This window comes from Rhinolophus sinicus, linkage group LG06 (assembly GCF_036562045.2).
Source record: "Rhinolophus sinicus isolate RSC01 linkage group LG06, ASM3656204v1, whole genome shotgun sequence".
Taxonomy (NCBI): Eukaryota; Metazoa; Chordata; class Mammalia; order Chiroptera; family Rhinolophidae; genus Rhinolophus; species Rhinolophus sinicus.
Window position 1 is genome coordinate 161,143,657 of NC_133756.1, and position 19,641 is coordinate 161,163,297.

Here is a 19,641-nt window from a genome sequence, read left to right on the forward strand (position 1 = left end):
AAGGGCCTGGAAAGTTATCAAGGATGAGGAGGAACATAACAACGATAAAAGGGTCAGTTCTCCAAGAAGACATAACAGTCTTTAACGTGTATGTGTTCAACAACAGAACATCAAAATATGTGAGGCAAAAACTGGTAGAACTGCAAGGAGAAATAGACGAATCTGCTATTATAGTTCAAGATTTTAACACCCTTCTTTCAGAAATATGAGTGTGATCAGAAACTATGGTGAATGCTGCTGCCAAGTGCCATCCAACAGAAAGGCTGGGATCTTCAATGTGGGAAGTGGCGTGTCGAACCTTAGTAACAGTGTGTGACAAGTTTCAACTTGTTCTGTGCAATCAGTTGGGTGTAAGCTACAGTTGAGAGTAAGTGTGTTTTAAAGTGTGCCATAAATCATGGATCATGAGTAATGCATTAACATGAAATGGGCAGATGGTTTCATCCTCCATCATGACAACGCTCTGTCACACATTGCTTCTGGTGCGGCAATTTCTATAAAATAAAAAAATTATGGGGTGTCCTCATCTACCTTATTCACCAGATAGATCTGACACCATGCGACTTCTGGCTCTTCCCCAAAGTCAAAATGACCATGAAAGGTAAATGTTTTGAATTAATTCAGGACATTGAGGCAGCCATGACAGTGCCACTAAAGACACTCATGAAAGAGGACTTCCCAGAACTGCTTCAGAAAGTGGCAAGAACAATGGGATAAATGTGTTCGAAGTGAGGGGGAGTATTTTGAGCGGGATTAATGGCAATATGTCTTTTACTTTTTATGTAGACATTCACCGTTTTTTTGTTTTTTTTTTAATCATACCTCCATAGTTAGATCCAGCAGGCAGAAAATCGGTAAGACAGTTGAACTCAAGAACACATCAATCAACTGAATATAATATATATAAACTACTTCAACAACAGCACAGTAGAGATTCTTCTCAAGCTCACATGGGACATTCACCAAGACAGACCCCATTCTGGGCCATAAAACACATCTGAACAAATTTAAAAGAGTAGAAATAATACAATGTCTGCTCTCAGATCAAAATGAAATTAAACTAGAAATCAATTAACAGAAAAATAGTTGGATTATCCCCCAAATACTTGAAGATTTAACAACACACTTCTAAGTAACACATGGATCAAAGAAGAAATCTCAAGAGAAATTTAAAAATATTTTGAACTAAATGAAAGTAAAAACAACTTATCAAAATTTGTGGGATTCAGCAAAAGCAGTGCTTAGTGGGAAATTTATAGCGTTGAATGCATATATTAAAAAATAAGAAAGAGCTAAAATAAATCATCTAAGTTTCCACTTTAGGAAACAAGAAGTCACAAGAGCAAATTAAATCCAAAGTAAGCAGAACAAAAGAAATAATAAAAATTAGAGTAGAAATCAATAAAATTGAAAATAAGAAATCAACAGAGAAAATCAATGAAACCCAAAGCTTATTCTTTGGAAAGATCAGTAAAATTGATGTCTTAGTCTTTCTGGGCTGTAATAACAAAATACCACAGACTGAGTGGCTTATAAACAACAGAAATTTATTTCTCAGAGTTCTGGAGGCTGAAAGTCCAAGTTCAGGTTGCCAGCATGTTTGGGTTCTAGTGAAAGCCCTCTTCCATCCAGGTTGCAGACTCCTGACTTCTTACTATGTCCTCAAATGGTGAAATGGGTAAGCTAACTGTCTTGGGTCTCCTTTATAAGGGCACTAATTCCAATGATGAGGGCTCTGCCCTCATGACCTAATCACCTACCAAGTGCTCCACCTTCTAATATCATCACTTTGGGGGTTAGGTTTCAACATATGAATTTGGAAGGGGTGGACACAAGCATTTAGACAGTAACAGTAGCTAAGCTTCTAGCTAGTCTGTCTAAGAAAAAAGAGGGTCACAAACCATTAATGTCAGAAATGAAAGAAGGGACATTGCTACAGATCCCATGGGCATTAAAAAATTGAATTAGTAACCTTCCCAGACAGAAAACACTAGGCTCATATGGGTTCATTGGTGAATTCTACTAAACATCTAAGAACATTATACCACTTCTCTATAATTTCTTCCAGAAGAGAGAATCAGAGGGAATACTTTTTAACTCATTCAGGGAGGCCAGAATTACCCTAATACCAAAACCAGACAAAGACATTACAAGAAAACTACAGGCCAATATCTCTTACAGACATGGATGCAAAAATCCTGAACAAAACATTAACAAATCAAATCCAACACTGTGTAAAAAGAGTTACACGCCATGACCAAGTAGGATTTATCCTGGGTTTGCAAATCTGGTTCGACATTTGAAAATCAGTCAATGTAATCCTTTGCATAAGAAGAAAAATCATATGATTATATCAGTAGGGGCAGAAAAAAGCATAAGATGAAATCCAATATTCATGACAAAAACTCTCAGTAAATTAGGAATAGAAGGGAATTTCCTCAACAAAGACCATCTACAAAAGACCTACAGCAAATATCATACCATGTTTCTCCAAAAATAAGATGTAGCTGGACCATCAGCTCTAATGCGTCCTTTGGAGCAAAAATTAATATGTCCCGAAATTATATTAATTTTTTCTCCAAAAGACGCAGTAGAGCTGATGGTCCAGCTATGTCTTATTTTCGGGGAAACACGGTATTTAATAGTGACAACTCAAAGCTTTCCCACTAAGATCAGGAACGAGGCAAGGATGTTCTTTCTCACCACTGCTTTTCAACATTGTATTGGAAGTCCTAGCTAATGCAATAAGGCAAGAAAAGGAAATAAAAGTATCAGATTGAGAAGAAAGATATAAAACCAGCTTTGTTGTAGATAACATGTTCATCTATGTAGAAAACTCTGAAAAAATTGACAGCAAAGCTCCTGGAACTAATAGGTGTTTACAACAAGGTTACAGGATGCAAAGTTAATATACAAAAGTCAATTGCCTTTTTATATACCATCAATGAACAAGTAGAATTTGAAATTAAAAACACAATACCATTTACAATAAAAAAGAATACTTAGTTATAAGTTCAATAAAATATGTGCAAGACCTATCTGAGGAAAACTATAAAACTGATGCAATATATTGAAGAACTAAATAAATGTAGAGATATTCCATGTTCATGGATAGGAAGACTCAATATTGTCAAGATGTCAGTTCTTCCCTACTTGATCTATAGAATCAATGCAATCCCAATCAAAATTCCAGCAAGTTATTTAGTGGGTATCGACAAGCTGATTCTAAAGTTTTTATGGAGAATAGCCAACACAATAGTGAAGAAGAACAAAATTGGCACTACTCGACTTCAAGACTTACCGTAAATGTACAGTAATCAAGTAATTATGGTATTGGCAAAAGAATAGACAAATAGACCAATGGAACAGAATAGAGAGCCCAGAAATAGACTCATAAATATAATCAACTGATCTTTGACAAAATGAGCAAAGGGAATACCATGGAGCAGAAATAGTCTTTTAGGCAAATGATGGTGGAACAAATGGACATCCACATGCAAAAAATGAATCTAGACAGAGATTCTACATTCTTCACAAAAATTAATTCAAAGTGGATCACAGACTTAAATGCAAAACTAGAAGATAACAAAAGAGGCACTCTAGATGACCTTGGAGATAACTTTTTAGATACACCAGAGAGTACGATCCTTGAAATAAATAATTGATAAGCTGGGCTTCATTGAAATTAAAAATTTCTGCTCTGTGAAAGACACTGTCAAGAGAATGAAAAGACAAGCCACAGACTGGGAAAAAATATTTGCAAAAGATATGTTTGACAAAGGATTATTATCCAAAATATATAGAACTCTTAAAACTCAACAATAAGCAAACAAACAGCCCAATTAAAAAATGGGCCAAAGACCTTAACAGATTATTTCACCAGAGAAGATATACAGATGGTAAATGAGCATATGAAAAGATGCTACACATCATATTTCATTAGGGAATTTCAAATTTAAAAAATAATGAGATACCTCTACATACACATTAGATTGGCCAACATCTAAAACACTGACAACATCAAATGTTGGCAAGGATGTGGAACAACAGGAACTCTCTTTCATTACTGGTGGGAAGGCAAAATTGTACAGCCACTGTGGACAAGAGTTTGGCAGCTTCTTAAAAACTAAACATACTCTTACCATATAATCCAGCAATCACGCTCCTTGGTATTTACCAAGGTTAAAACTTGAAAGGAGGTGAAAACTTAGGTCCATCCATAAACATGCACACGGATGTTTTAGCAGCTATATTCGTAATTACCAAAATGTGGAAGCAACTAAGCTGGCCTTCAGTAGTTGAATCAATCGACTGTGGTACATCCAGACAATGGAATATTATTCATTGTTAAAAAGAAATGAGAGCTGGCCTGGTGGCTCAGGCGGTTGGAGTACTGTGCTCCTAATGCCGAGGTCGCCAGTTCAATTCCCACATAGGCCAGTGATCTGTGCCCTCTACGGCTAAGATTGTGAACAATAGCTCTCCCTGGAGCTGGGCTGCTGTGAGCAGCCAGAGGTCAGCGTGAGCTGTCGTGGGCTCCTGTGTGCTACTGTGAGCTGCTGGCCAACCACTGGCAACCCACCGACACAACTAGACAGAGAAACAACGGCTTGAACTGGAGCGGTGGCGGGGGGAGGTGGGAAAAGGGGTGGGGGAAGAAATGAGCTCTTAAGCCATGAAAAGACATGGAGCAAGTTAAATGCATATTACTGTGTTTCCCCCAAAATAAGAGCTAGCCGGAAAATCAGCTCTAATGTACCTTTTGGAGCAAAAATTAATGTAAGACCGATCTTATTTTACTGTAAGACTGGGTATATAATGTAATATATAATATAATGTAGTATAATATAATACAGGGTCTTACATTAATTTTTGCTTCAAAAGACGCATTAGAGCTGATGTTCTGGCTAGGTCTTATTTTGGGGGAAACAGGTTAGTAAGTGAAAGAAAGCAATCTAAAAATGCTACCTACTGTGTGATTCCAACTATATGATATTCTGAAAAAGGCAGAACTGTGGAGACAGTAAAAAGATGAGTGGTTGCCAGGCGTTTTGATTTTGAGGACAGACGATTTTTATTTATGGCAGTGAAACTACGTGATAGAATAATGTATCGTACATAATGGTGGCTAGATGTCATAGGTCTGTCCAAACCCACAGAATGTACACCACCAAGAGTGAGCCCTAATGTCATCTGTGGTCTTCGTGTGATAATGTGTCAGTGTAGGTTCGTCAGCTGTAACAAATGTACTCTAGTAGGGATGGTGACAGTGGGGGAGGCTGTGCTTGTGTGGAGGAAGGGGGTACCCGGGAGATCTCTGTACCTGCTGCTCCATTTTGCCATGAACCTACCACTACTCTAAAAAATAAAGTATTTTTTTAAAAAGAGAGAGTTATTGGCTTACACAGTTGAGGAGTACAGGGTCAGGGGAGGCTCCAGGCATGGCTAGATTTGGGGGCTCAGTGATATCATTGTGATGCAGTCTTCATCTGTCAGCTTTGCTTTCTTTCCTGACTCCAGCAGGGAGCTGCAGGGGCTCCAGGCTTGGTGACCCCTAGGACAAAACAGGCTCTCTTTGCACTTGGGAGATTTCCTGGATAGGGAGGGCTCTAACTGGCCACCTTGAGCCTATGCCCACCTCTGCAGTGGGCGAGGGGAGCTCCTCCCCTCCCTGCCCAAAGGAAGATGTGAGGTTTCGTTGCTGGAGGAAGGGAGACTAGATTTCGGGCCAGCCGAAGCCATAGAGTAGAGGACCAGGACCCCTCCAGCCTTAGCATTTGGTGCCTCCGGTGCCAGCTGCCTGCCAGGTGGGGGCAGAGGACAGGCTTTCTGCAGGTGACGGTGTTTAGACTGGGCCTTAAAGGTCATGGGACGGCTGCAGGTGACTGAGAGCATGTTGGGCGTAGCAGGAACAAAGGTGGCTGTGTTTGGTAGCTACTGAGAAGGCCATTTTGGTGGGACAGGGGTGCAGCCTCCCTGGTATGTTGGGGCCAGGTGGGGGCCTTCTGGGATCTGGGTCCTGCCCCCACATTTCCCAGCCTCACCTATACTGGTTCCTCTGGGTGTTAACCTCTCAGGAGGGCACCTCCCTGGGGCGGGGAGGCTGTGCCTCCAGGTGTCTGATGCCCACCTCCCTCCAGGCGTTCCTGGTCTATGCTGCGGGGGTCTATTCCAACATGGGCAACTACAAGTCCTTCGGTGACACCAAGTTTGTTCCCAACCTGCCGAAGGTGAGTGAAGGAGGGCGGGGAAGGTGGGAAATTGGGGGTCAGTGGGATGGGAGGGAGGCCCTGAGCAGAGCCCTAACCCTGTCACTGCCACGCTGCATGAGCTCAGGTCAGCTCCCAGCCTCGCTGGGTGCAGCCTCCTGACTGCTGACCCAAGGGGAGGACGTGGACGTGCTCTGTGAACTGTTAGGTGCGTGCAGAAATGAAGCCTGGTGGTCATCCCTGGGCACAGTGGAGAAGCCTGGGTACAGGAGTCCCTCCCTGGGACTGGGGCTCGGGCTCATCTGGGGCCGAGGCAGGTCTTACACCAGGGCCCCCAGCCCTTACTGTGCACACGCACTGCCTGGCGAGCTTGGAATGCAGCTTTTGATTGAAAGGTTTGCGGTGGGGCCTGAAATTTGACATTTCTCAGGCAATCCCAATGCTGCTGGCCCATCGATCGCACTAGAAGCTGAAGGTGTTAGATTGTGGGAGAAGAGCTTGGGGGTGGTTGTGGAGGCCCCACAAGGCAGGTTTAGGTGATGTGGCTGCGCCAATGGCCTCCCGTCCCCTGCAGGAGAAGTTGGAACGTGTGATCCTGGGGAGTAAGGCCTCCCAGCAGCAGCCAGAAGCAGTCAGGGGCCTCTGGCAGACCTGCGGGGAGCTGATGTTCTCTCTGGAGCCGAGGCTTCGACACCTCGGGCTGGGGAAGGAGGTAAGGACCCCAACCATACAGGGGAGTGGAGGGTGTCCTTTCAGGCCACCTGGTATGGAGAAAAGGGACTCAATGGGGATGCAGCAGGCTCTGTCTCACACTCTTGAGGCACAGCTGTTCCCCACTTCAGGCCTCAGTTTTGCCATCTGTAAAATGGGAAGCAAGTTGGATGGAATGCTTTCTGATATCCTGGGATGCTCTGTGCAGAAGGAGGGAAGGAGAGAAGAGCTGAGAGCTTGAGGGAGCTGAGGAGGGAAGGAGAGGAAAGGAGGGGGACCCAGGCTTTTGCCTCTGGAGGCTGCTTGGGAACTATGTAGGGTGAGTGACATGGGAAGCCTTAGGGTTGGGCCGACCCGTGAGAGGCTGGAGCAGAGCTGCAGGAGGGCCTCTGTTGTTTGTGTTACAATTTTTTCCCTGGAAAGAGATGGAGGGAGACAGAATAGAGGCTGCTGAGAAGGAGGTGCAGGAAACCTGGGGCTGGAGAGCATGCACCGGGGAGGGATTCACCAACCACCCTGCAGCCTCCGACCTCAGCAACTTCTCCTTTCCATCTGCCTCCTTCACCGACAGGGCATCACCACCTATTTCTCTGGGGATTGTACCATGGAAGATGCCAAACTGGCCCAAGACTTTCTGGACTCACAGGTTTGGGGAACTTGGGGCAGTGGTTTGACGGGGCCCCCTCGCCCCTGGCACCTACTCCTGGGTCTCAGCGTGGGCCCAGAGACCCGGGCATCTTGGGTCCTTGAGGTGGAGAAGACTTGGGGATCCTTGTCTAAGAGTCAGCCTGGCTCAAATGAAGATGTCCTCACCCCACCCCAGGTCGAAGGGCAGGTCAAGGCAGAACATGAGAGCTGCCGGAGAGTCCACATGTGGGGTTCACCTCCCAACTTAGCTGCTCAGCAGCTGTGTGACCAGTTTCCTTGTCTGTGAAATGGCGCTTGCCTCATGTAGCTCTGGGTTAGCTTAGGTCACGTGGTACCTGGCCCAGCTAAGTCAGTGCTTAGTAAAAGTCAGTGCTCAGTGTACTGAACAGAGTAGGAGAGTCTGCCCTGGCCTGCCCACCGACTCTCTCCCCTCGCAGCTGACTCAGGCAGGTCCCCAGGGGGCCCCAGCCTGCTTTGTCTCTGTGTCTTCTTCCTGCTGTGACCCGCTTTCCCTATGCCTCCCCACAGCCCTCTTGGGACTTCCTCTCCCCTCATCCCTTGCCCTGGTCTTTTCCAGAACCTCAGTGCCTATAACACACGGCTCTTCAAGGAGGTCGACCAGGATGGGAAGCCCCGCTATGAGGTGCGCCTGGCTTCCGTGCTTGGCACAGGTGAGCTCCTTTCTGTATATGTGGGGATGGTGAACTTACTACTAAGTGTCTTTCAAAGTACCTCAAGGTCAAGCCCAAATCCATCTCTAAGGGCTCCATTGTTCATAACTCTTTGGCTACAAGTGAGGGAATCTATTTTATATTTGCCTAAACCAAAAGGGGACTTTACAGCCTTGTGTAATTAAAAAGCCAAGAGTAGGAAGTATTTAGGCACAGCTGGATCCAGCTGCTCAGACGGTATTCTCAGAAATTTCTCACTGACTCTAGATGGTGAACACACCATGCAATATATAGAAGATGTATTATAGCATTGTACACTTGAAACTTATATAATTTTACAAACCATTGTCACCCCAATAAATTAATGACAATTTTAATTAAATTGAAAAACAAGTTTCTCCATCTCTTGGCTGGGCTTTCTTTGGCTTCATTCACAGCTGCTCCCACAGAGACACTAGCCTGGCCGTTTCAGCAGAAGGAGGGTCCTTTGCTCCCAGAAGCTTCTCCATAAGGTCTTGGAGTGGCTCTAGTTTCTCTATGTGGATCCCATATTTACCTATGAACTGATCCCTGTGGTCAAGGGCCAGGTCTCTGATTGGCTAGATCTGGTCCCAAGCCTACTTCAGAGCCAAGCAATGAGGTCGGCTCCTCCTCCACCTGAACTGGAGGTGGTAGTGGTGGGGGTTTCTCAAAGGAAAATTAGGGTCTGTTTCCAGGTGAGGGGAAAATGGATGCAGTGTGGGCAGGAATGTCCAGGCCCCTAGGAGGACCTTTGCAATCTGGCCCTCCCTTCCCTACCCACCTACAGCTTCTCAGCTCCCAGCCTCATATCCCTCCCAGTCTTCCTCTGAGACTCCATGCCCCAGCCATGCTCAGCAGCCTCCAGTTCCCTGAAAACGCCATGTTCTCACATACTCTCCACAGGCCTTTGCACAGACTGTTTCCTCCTTCCCGCCTGGAATATTCTCCCTCCCCTCTAGATGTTCACCTGATGACATCTGCTCATCCTTTAGGCCATGCTTGGACATCACCTTCTCCAGGAGCTTTCTCTGTCTTCCCATAACTGAGTCCGGGCCCTTCTTCCCCATCAGTACACCCAGTAATTTCCCAGTTATTTTTCCTTTTCCTCCACGTGTCTGCAAGCCCCTTGAGGGACTAGGTTTCATTCACCATTATTTCCCCAGTGGCTAGAACTTGGTAGATACTCAGATACTTGGTGTATGAATAAGTGAAGATGGGTGGGGAACTACACTTCTGGTGGAGGGAACAGCATGAGCCAAGGCAGAGTGGTGGGAAAATTTAGGAATTAGCAACTAGTTTGATTTGACTAGGGAAAGGGATATGGGATTCAAGGGAATAGGAGTAGATTACACCAGAATATAAGCTGGGCCTGTACTTATAGGATGCAATATAGGACAATGGCTTTGGAGTCATGCTGCCTGAGTGCATCAGTTATCTATTGCTGTGTAACAAACATCCCCACACTTTAGTGATATAACCCCACCGTTTTGTGCCCACGGACTCTGTGGTCAAGAATTTGGATGGGGCATGCTAGGAACAGCTTGCTTCTGCTTGACCATGGCTGAGGCCTCAGCTGGGAAGACTTGGAGACTGGGGCTGACTTGACAGCTGGGAGCTGGAATCATCTGCAGGTTTCCTTACACACACATCCAGCGGTATATGCTAGCTGTCTGTCAGCTGAGACCTCAGCTAGGGCTGTCAACCAGAACGCCTCACGTGGCTTTTTCATATTGCTCACCATAGCTGGGCTCCAAGAGCGAGCACTCCAAGAGAGCTAGGCAGAAGCTGTGTTGTCTTTTATGACCTAGCCTCAGTAGTCCCGTGTGTCACTTCTGCTGTAGTCATAAGCCTGCCCTCCTTCAATAAGCGAGAATATAGCTCCCACGTCCTGATGGGAGTTGGGAGATTCTGGGGCTTTTCTTTTTTTACATAACTAGAAGTATGTTTTATTGATCAGAGGCAACAAGCAAAATGTAACAGTATGTCGGTATCCCATGGCTTCTGTAACAAATCACCATAAATGTAGTGGCATGAAACAACATAAATTTATTCTGTTATAGTTCTGGAGGCCCAAAATCTAAAATGAAACTCCAGTTCCTTCTGGAGCCTTCCTGGGGAAATCCGTTTCCCTCCCTCTCAGATTCTGGAAGCTGCCTGCATTGCTTGGCTCACGGCCCTTCCCACAGCTCTTCAACTTCTTTCTTATCATATCTAGTTCCCAGTCACCCTCTTGTTTTCTTATTAGGACCATTGTCATTACATGTAGGGTAGGGCGATCTTTTTATTTTTTATTTACTTTTATTATTATTATTTTTTTTTAACAGGACTTTATTGGGGAACAGTAGTGTGTTTTTCCCAGGACTCATCAGCTCCATCCAAGTCAAGTTGTTGTCCTTTCAATCTTAGTTGTGGAGGGTGTAGCTCAGCTCCAGGTCCAGTTGCCATTGTTAGTTGCAGGGGGTGCAGCCCACTATCCCTTGCTGGAGTTGAACTGGCAACCTTGTGATTGAGAGCCCACGCTCCAACCAACTGAGCCATCTGGACACCCGGGAGCTCAGCAGCAGCTCATTGACTCCACTCTAGTTGTAGCTTGCTGGCCCATTGGGGAATTGAACCGGCAGCCCTGTTGCCCAGAGCTCACGTTCTAACCAACTGAGCCACCCGTCCGCCCCGGGCTATCTTTTTAAAATACAGTCTGCCACACGATGTGAATCCTCCCCTGCTACGTCTTACCCATGTGATCTTGGAATTAACCTCTCGGTACCTTAGTTTCCCCATCTGTAAAATGGGGATAATAATTTTCCTCTTTCCTCAGAGTGATGTGAGGCTTAAATGAGTTGCCACATGTAAAGCACTTAGAACATTTCATGCTACTTAATGTGTATATTTTTGAAGATGAAAGTTTATACTAGTTTCTGTAGGCAGTGGACAGCCATGGAAGAGCTTAGAGTAGAATAATGTTATGGTGAGAAGCCTGCTGGGGTGTCTTACTCTCGCCTTTCCCCTGAGCTACGCTTTTTCCCTCAGAGCCTGCTCTTGACTCTGAAATGACTTCCAAGCTGAAGAGCTGCAAGTTCCAGGGGAGCCATTTCCGGGTGACCCGGGGGGACTATGCACCCATCCTCCAGAAGGTGGTGGAGCACCTGGAGAAGGCCAAGGTAGGGCTGGCTGGGGCTTGTGGTGTATGAGCTCCAAGCTCCTCTGGGAAGCATAGGGCGGGTAAGGGGTGGGTGGGTGGCCTGAGGCTAACCAACCCCTGCTCACCCCCAGACGTATGCAGCCAACAGCCACCAGGAGCAGATGCTGGCTCAGTATATAGAAAGCTTCACCCAGGGCTCCATTGAGGCTCACAAGAGGGGCTCCCGCTTCTGGATCCAGGACAAAGGCCCCATTGTGGAGAGGTGAGGGGGCTCAACCTCATCCCACCCCACCCCACCCCCTCCTTCCCGCCCCTCCTCCATCTCTGCCCTTCTCTCCTTCAGTTACATCGGGTTCATCGAGAGCTACCGAGACCCCTTTGGTTCCCGTGGAGAGTTTGAAGGTAACTTCCGGGAGGCGGGAGGTCAGATCAGTAACCCTTTCCGCACGTCCCCTAAGGGCTCTCCCCTTCCCACTGGGCAGTAATACTAATAATAACAACTGCCAGAGTTGATGATGTGCCCTGGAGTGGACACTTACCTATATGCGCTTGTTTATCCTGTGAGGATTTCTGTCCTCACTTTACAGATGTGGGAACCGAGGCACAGTACGTAGGTGGCCGAGCCCGGGTGCCTTGGCTCTGAGCCACTTTGCTGTGCTGCCATTGGTAATCTGGTTTGGGCACTGGCTTTGTCCGTTCCAAGCCCGACTTTGTGATCTTGGGCCAATTAACCCCACCTCTAAGCATAGTCGCTCCCTTTTGGGTGCCAGGGGAAGTGAGATATTATATGCAGACTACCTAGCACAATGCCAGGTGCATAAAAGTGCTGGTGAATGGGAGCATAATAACATGACTGTGAACTTGACTCAGCTGCTGTCATCCCAAGACAGGTGGCAGGTTGCCTTGGCCACTGTGCCCACATCCCCTACAGGACCCACCTGTGCAAGGCAGGGCATCCAGCCTGAGAATTTAGACTTGTCTCTGCCAAGCCCCTGGATATAGAGTCTGGAGCATCCAACTGCCAGAAGCCAGAGAAACTAGCCTGGGAGGAGAGAGGAAGGCGCCAGCCGCCATGGTTGGCTTGGGTCTGAGCCCGTAGATCCAGGCCCAGGGACAGTGCATAAGGTGGCAGGGCAGAGGCAGGTGTGCATACCTGCAGCTTTCCTGCCCAGGTCCTGATTTGCCAGGCCTGCTCTGAGGGCCAGTACCCAAGGGCCTCCTCAGCACCCTCAATCTCAGATGCCCCCCATTATAACTCATTATTATTAGAAAGGTAGTCTATGTTCATAGCCACAAATTTTGAAAATACAGAAAAAAAACCAACTGTGATTTTACTTGCCCCAAGGTTAAAATTTGGAATATACTTTTTGTCTTTTGTTTTTATAGAGAGCTTATAAATGTTTAAAAGCATGTAATTGTGTGTGTGTGTGTATGTAACTTAAAAATCCATGTTTGTTGTAAGTAATGAGAACAGTACAGAAGTATGTAGAATAAAATGTGAAATTTCTCCTTTACTACCTTCTTCTATGTCACCCCTCTCCAGAGGTCACCACAGCTCACGGCTGAGTTCAAGTCCTTCCAGACCTTTGTCTAAGCATTAACACACGTACATTACTTTTAATCTATCCAGGTAGATATTGTGAATATTGTATACATTGTTCTGTCATTTGCTTTTTTCACTTAACGGTAAAGCTTGGTATCTTTTCAAATCAGTACATATAGTCCTACCACATTCTTTTTTTTTTTAAGTTGGATTTTTCTTTTTTAATTTTATTAGGAAATATTGGGGGACAGTGTGTTTCTCCAGGGCCCATCAACTCCAAGTCGTTGTCCTTCAATCTAGTTGTGGAGGGCGCAGCTCAGCTCCAAGTCCAGTCGCCGTTTTCCATCTTAGTTGCAGGGGGCGCAGCCCACCATCCCATGCGGGAATTGAACCGACAACCTTGTTGAGAGCTTGCACTCTAACCAACTGAACCATCCGGCTGCCCCTCTGGAAGCTCAATGGCAGCTCGTTGCCTTCAATCTAGTTGTGGAGGGCGCAGCTCACTGACCCATGTGGGAATCAAACCGGCAACCCTGTTGTTCAGAGCTTGCGCTCTAACCAACTGAGCCATCCGGCCGCCCTACCACATTCTTTTTAATAGCTGCTTAGTATTCACAATGTATCATAAATAATTTCCCATGACATTTGATACTATCCTACATGTCTAACAGTTGCATGACATGCCATCACATAGCTGCCCCAGAATTTATTTAGTCAGTCGCCAATTGTTGGACATATACGTTGCTTTTCCTTCTTTGCTATTTTAATCACCCTCTCTCCCTGGACTGGTGTGACGATTCCATTGAACAGAGTGAATCCAGACAAGGAGGCTTTGCCTACCCTGACTCTTGGCCAGGTTAACCCATTGTTCTCAAGAGCCTGACCAGGCAGTAGTCTAGGCCAGGCCTTTCTGAGGTATAGTTCATTCAGGGTTAATAGGAATTACATCCAGAAGAAGGGTTTGGTGCTAAGCAGCAAGGGGTCTCTGCCTACAGGACTTTTCAGTACCTTTAATATGTAAATGTGATTAGGAACCTCTAGGAACTTGGAGATAGAGTATGTCGTGCTGCCTAAACTTATTTGATCAGGTAGCTCTTTCTTTATGAAGCTTTGCATAGAAAACGTGTTCTGTGGAGGGCATTTTGGAAACACTGCTTTAAGCCAGGAACTCTAACTGCATTGAATGTGAAAGGATCAGTCCCAGCCCATTTGTAAAGCAGCCTCGCGCACTGCCACACAAGCCAAATGTTCTAGCCACGCGGGACAGCTCACACTTCCCCCCAAAAGAAGAGCGTCCTTCTTTGCTCATATAGTCCCTTCCGCTGGGAATCTGATCCTTTCCAGACCACCCCCTACGTACTCCCCATAAACTCTAAGATCCATCTCAGCTGTTATCCAGTGAGGCCTTCTCTCCAGACCCGGCTCACCTCAGTGACCTCTGTAAAGGCAGGGCCCAGGCCTGGGTCACTGCTGTCCCCATACAGGCGCATTACACACAGCAGGCAGTCACTACATGCATGAAGACTGGAGGGGTAGAGGGGTTGAGTGGGATGTGAGACCCCTCCCGAGCTCTGCCGACCCACAGACCTTTCTCTCCCCACCGCAGGCTTCGTGGCCATGGTGAACAAGGCCATGAGTGCCAAGTTTGAGCGGCTGGTGGCGAGCGCGGAGCAGCTGCTGAAGGAGCTGCCCTGGCCCCGGGCCTTTGAGAAGGACAAGTTCCTCACCCCCGACTTCACCTCCCTGGATGTTCTCACCTTCGCTGGTTCCGGCATCCCTGCTGGCATCAACATCCCCAACTGTGAGCCTCAGCCCGCCCTCAGCACCCCTGACCAGGAACCTCCATTGAGAGTCGCCCCCTTCCCGCCATATACTCACCCGGCCTCAAATTGCCCTGCTCAATTCACCATCCCAACCTGTTGCTCTTGTCTGTGACCCTTGACCTTTGCCCCTTCTCCCCTCCCTGCCCTCTCCTTCAGATGACGACCTGAGGCAGACAGAAGGCTTTAAGAACGTGTCGCTGGGGAACGTGCTGGCTGTGGCCTACGCCACGCAGCGGGAGAAGCTCACCTTCCTGGAGGAGGATGACAAGGTGGGCACTGGCAGCCCGGGGGTCAGGGCTGGGTCGGGCCTGACCTCCGCCACCACCAGGAAGGCAGGGAAGGGGGAAAGAGCACAGCTTCAGTCCTGGCTCTGCCGCTTCCCAGCCATGTGACCTTGTGACTTTGGAGCCTGTTTTCCTCACCTGTCAAACACAGGAGGCAGTCCCTTCCTCCTGGGTTGTTGCAAGGATGAGATGGGCCGCCTAGTGCCCAGTGTAGAGCCTGGTGTGTGGTAGGCCTTTGCCAAACGTGTGTGATGATGGGCTCTCGGCCTGGCAGAAGGGGCGTTGGCAGGCTGTGTGGCCGTGATGGGACAGTCAATAGCACGGGTCTCTGCTTGTCTTGGTAGGACCTGTACATCCGCTGGAAGGGACCGTCCTTTGATGTGCAGGTGGGCCTGCACGAGCTGCTGGGCCACGGCAGCGGCAAGCTCTTTGTGCAGGTAAGAACGTGGCCCGTGGATGCCTGGTGCCCAGGCCTACAGCTCCCTTCCTCCATGAGCAGCCCTTTCCAAGTGTGAAACTGCTTTGGTCTTTGCCTTCAGTATCTCTCCCTCCCCCAAGATGTCCCAGGAGCTCCAAGGATTGAATGGGACCTGCAGGACAGTCCAGCTAAGGTCCCCCCACTATAGAGTCTCTTGCACAGGAGGTATTTCTTGGCTCATATCAAGGAAGCCTGCCCTGAGGGTGTGACTCAGGTAGTGCTGGGGACAAATAAGCTGGGAGGGGGCAGTGTCTGGATGCTCCCAGTCCTGAGGCTGAAGCACTGTCTGTCTTTGCATTGCTGTTCCCTGGAGCTTGTACGTTTCCAGGTATCATAGGGGCTGCTTCTCCCCAGAGCAGCCTCTTCCTGCCAGGTGGCCAGAGTGGCTAGAGCCCCCTTGACACCCACTCAGGAAATATGAAAAAGACAGACAGGCTTTCTCGTAGGTTGAGAAGAGCCCATTATGGACCCCCAGCACAGAGCTGCACAGATGAGATGACTGGAGGCGGGTGGGGTGAGGACATTGGAGTGTGGGTTTCTGGGGGGGGCCTGCTCCCTGTGGGATAGGGCTGCCCCACTGAATGGGGAAGGAAAGACTGGAGCTGGGCCTTGGGATCTGGGCCTGAAGTAGGAGGATTCAGAGAGCAGCTGGTGAGGGCAGCAGCCTGTTATCAGCCTTGTCCAGGCTTTGAAGTCACAGCAAAGTAGGGACAAATGTGGTCACTCTGTGGCTTTGGATATGTCAGTTCCCCTCACTGATCCTCAGTTGGCCCATCTGTAAAATGGGGTTCCTGACCCCTACTCGATGGGCTGTTGTGAGGAATAAAAGCAAAGTGTTGGGTCTTGCCCAGAACACAGGAAGCCCTCAGCAAATGGGTGTTCTTGTTAAGAGACAGTGTGCAGGGAGGTTGTGCGCTCTGATTCTGCTTTGGGGCTCTGAGTCTCTGAGCCTCACTTTCTTCCTCTGGGAGATGGGGTAGTAATAGAACCTTCCTTGGAGGGGGGTTGTGAGGATTTGGTGGTGATGCACAGAAGACGGGCACGTGGACAGCGTGGTGAGGGTGATGCTAGTTCGAGGGAGCGAGGCATGTGCTGGGGCCTCTGCCAGCTGCACAGGGAGTTGCCGCCAGGCTCTCTGGCCCTGCCGCTGGGACATCTCCAACTGGGGTATGGAGACAGTGGGTCTTCATGGGACTTCGGGCAAGCCACTCCCCTCTTGCCCTCAGAGTCGCTCTCTGTGCAGTGGTGCAGTGGCCCTGGTTCTCCCACCTCCCGGGAGCTCTGAGAGAGCAGCAGGTGTCCCAGGACACAGGTTTGGAGACAGCAGTGTGTCCGTGGACGTGCTGCTCCTGCCACCTGCTCACTGCTCCCTGATCACCTTTCTGAGCCACTCGTCCGGCCCTGGGATCCTGGGGCTAAAGGCTTGGACCTGAGCACGGCCACCTTTCCATCACTCGCCCCATGTCAATGACTGTCTCCTGCAGGATGAGAAAGGAGTGTTCAACTTTGACCAGGAGACAGTGGTCAACCCGGAGACGGGGGAGCAGGTGAGGGCAGCCTCAGTGAAGCCCTAGGATGCTGGGAGGGTGGACACAGGTGGAGTGGCAGCCACCCCTAAGCCTGCTTCCTGGGCTTTCCCTTCCAGATTCAGAGCTGGTACCGGAGCGGGGAGACCTGGGACAGCAAGTTCAGCACCATCGCCTCAAGCTACGAAGAGTGCCGGGCTGAGAGCGTGGGCCTCTACCTCTGCCTCCAGCCCCAAGTGCTGGAGTACGAACAGCAGGCGTGGGGGCAGGCCTCCTCTGTGGGGGGAGGGGTGCCAGCAGGGAGGGCAGGGCCCAGGCAGCCTCGGACGCCCCACCACCTCCCTCTCCTCCCTTAGGATCTTTGGCTTCGAGGGGTCTGATGCAGAAGATGTGATCTACGTGAACTGGCTCAACATGGTTCGGGCTGGGCTGCTCGCTCTTGAGTTCTACACCCCTGAGGCCTCCAGCTGGAGACAGGTGGGAGTCACGGGGAGCCCTCAGGAGTCGGGGAGCCTGAAGTAGGGGCCAGGATCAGGATTTTGGATACAGGGATGGGACCACCATACCTATAAGGCACGTGAACTGGATTTAATCTCAGACTCCACTGTGTATGGGGGCAATTCACATCACTGTTGCGATCCTCAATGTCTCTGCCTGTGAAATGGGAGTAATAATCTCCCTGCCCATTTTTGAGGGTGAATCAAATGAGATGACATTACTATGACTCCTAATAGATGACTTGCATAGGACTTACTCTGTGCCACACATAGTTATAACAGTTATTATGACTCATTTGTTCCCAATATCAACCCCAGGAGGTAGGTACTATTATTCCTCTCATTTTAGAGATGAGGGAGTTGAGGCTTAAAGAGATTAAGTAACTCATGGTAAGCAGCAAAATCAGGATTCAGATCCAAACAGTCTGCCTCCAGAGCCATCGGGCTGGACTGGCTCAGTTATGAGATGTACTTTGGAAATAGGATAAGCAATAGAAATGTTTGAAAAAGTCAAATAAGCATGTTTAAAGGAGGCAATATTATGTCATCGAAAGAACACAAATGTTAGAGTGAGGCAACTTGGGTCTGAGTCCTTGCTCTCCCTTACCAGCTGTGTGACCCTAAACAAGTCACTTTACCTCTCTGGGCCTCTGTTTTGTGATCTGTCACCTGGGGATAATGATGTCCTTTCTGTCCCTCTGTTAAATGTAAACAAGATGGTGGAGCAGAAAGTGTTTGGGATCCTGGTGGTGAAGGACACTGCTGTCATCAGGGTAGGGTTTGGAGAGGCAGAGAGCATGTTGGTGACAAAGGTCCTGCCTGGAAATGGCCTTCCTGTCTCCCGGGCAACCTGCCCTCCCTTATGGGCAGAGGAAGGAGGAGGTATCTGAGGGGAGAGGAATAGGCAGAAAAGGGGAGAATAGAACAGTAAGAAGAATTCAGCGCTCACGTCCTATATATCAGTCCTTAGATCAAGCACTTGATGCATCTTACTTCAGAGCTGCAAATGACTCTTCTCTCCTGGGCCCCGGCAGGCCCATATGCAGGCCCGGTTTGTGATCCTGAGGGTCTTGCTGGAGGCTGGTGAGGGACTCGTTACCGTCACTCCTACCACAGGCTCTGATGGGCGCCCGGATGCCCGGGTCCGCCTTGACCGCAGCAAGATCCGGTCCGTGGGCAAGCCCGCCCTGGAGCGGTTCCTACGGAGACTCCAGGTAAGTGGCGGTCTCTCACCTCAGAGGACCCCTCCAACCTCTCCCCACCCTTTAACACTGCCTCATAGTCTCTTGATTGATTGATTGATTAATTAATTAATGCATTCATCCATTCACTCAATGAGTATATGCCGGGTGTTAGTTACCACGTGCCAGGCACTGAGAATAAGCTGTGAGCATTTTCTTATAGTATAGTGAGGAAAGGTAGACAATAGATATGCAGACAATAAGTGAACGAGATTAGATTGGGTGCAAAAATAATTGTGGTTTAAAAGGCTAAAAATAATTGCAAAAACTGCAATTACTTTTGCACCAACCTAATAATTCCAGATCATGACAAGAGCTATAAAGACAATAAAACTGGGTGATGTGACAGCGAATGAGATTGGAGGGGAAATTGAAATTGCAGAGTGAGATATGACAGTAAGATTGCAGAGCTTGGGTGATCAGAGAAGTCGTGATATAAAGTCCCAGGAGAGTTTGTCATGGAACTTGACAAGCTGATTGTAAAATTTAGATGGACACATAAAGGACCATGAATAAAAGCCTAGCTAGTCCTGAAGCCGAACAGGTTGGGGGACTTGCTCTACCAGACATCAAAATTTATTCTAAGATTATTGGTTCAGTGTGACTCTGGGGCAGTAATAGACAAGTTGAGCCATCGAACGGAATCAAGAACCAAGCATTGACTGGAATATGACAGAAGTGGCATTGCAGATCACTGGAGACAGGAGGGTCCGTTTAATAAGTGGTGCTGGCACAATAGGTTATCCTTATGGACAGACAAATTGGATTTCTACCTTATACTGTAAACATAATCAATCCCAGAGAGATGAAAGGCTGAATGAAATGTGAAAGGCAAAGTTTTAAACTGAGA

General features: G+C 48.0%; 1 protein-coding gene across 5 annotated transcripts in view; it reads left to right on the plus strand.

Annotated features, from left to right (window-relative positions):
- Positions 1 to 19,641, plus strand: part of DPP3 (dipeptidyl peptidase 3) — a 29,057-nt gene that overhangs the window by 5,856 nt on the left and 3,560 nt on the right. For all 5 annotated transcript variants that reach the window (XM_019737801.2, XM_019737800.2, XM_074336734.1 and 2 more), the window contains 14 exons: positions 6,141 to 6,230; positions 6,784 to 6,921; positions 7,492 to 7,566; positions 8,146 to 8,239; positions 11,288 to 11,418; positions 11,531 to 11,661; positions 11,743 to 11,801; positions 14,549 to 14,743; positions 14,922 to 15,034; positions 15,394 to 15,486; positions 17,012 to 17,074; positions 17,173 to 17,297; positions 17,410 to 17,530; positions 18,585 to 18,764. In XM_019737801.2, coding sequence (XP_019593360.2) covers positions 6,141 to 6,230; positions 6,784 to 6,921; positions 7,492 to 7,566; positions 8,146 to 8,239; positions 11,288 to 11,418; positions 11,531 to 11,661; positions 11,743 to 11,801; positions 14,549 to 14,743; positions 14,922 to 15,034; positions 15,394 to 15,486; positions 17,012 to 17,074; positions 17,173 to 17,297; positions 17,410 to 17,530; positions 18,585 to 18,764 — 1,608 coding nt within the window. The remainder of the gene's footprint in view (positions 1 to 6,140; positions 6,231 to 6,783; positions 6,922 to 7,491; positions 7,567 to 8,145; positions 8,240 to 11,287; positions 11,419 to 11,530; positions 11,662 to 11,742; positions 11,802 to 14,548; positions 14,744 to 14,921; positions 15,035 to 15,393; positions 15,487 to 17,011; positions 17,075 to 17,172; positions 17,298 to 17,409; positions 17,531 to 18,584; positions 18,765 to 19,641) is intronic.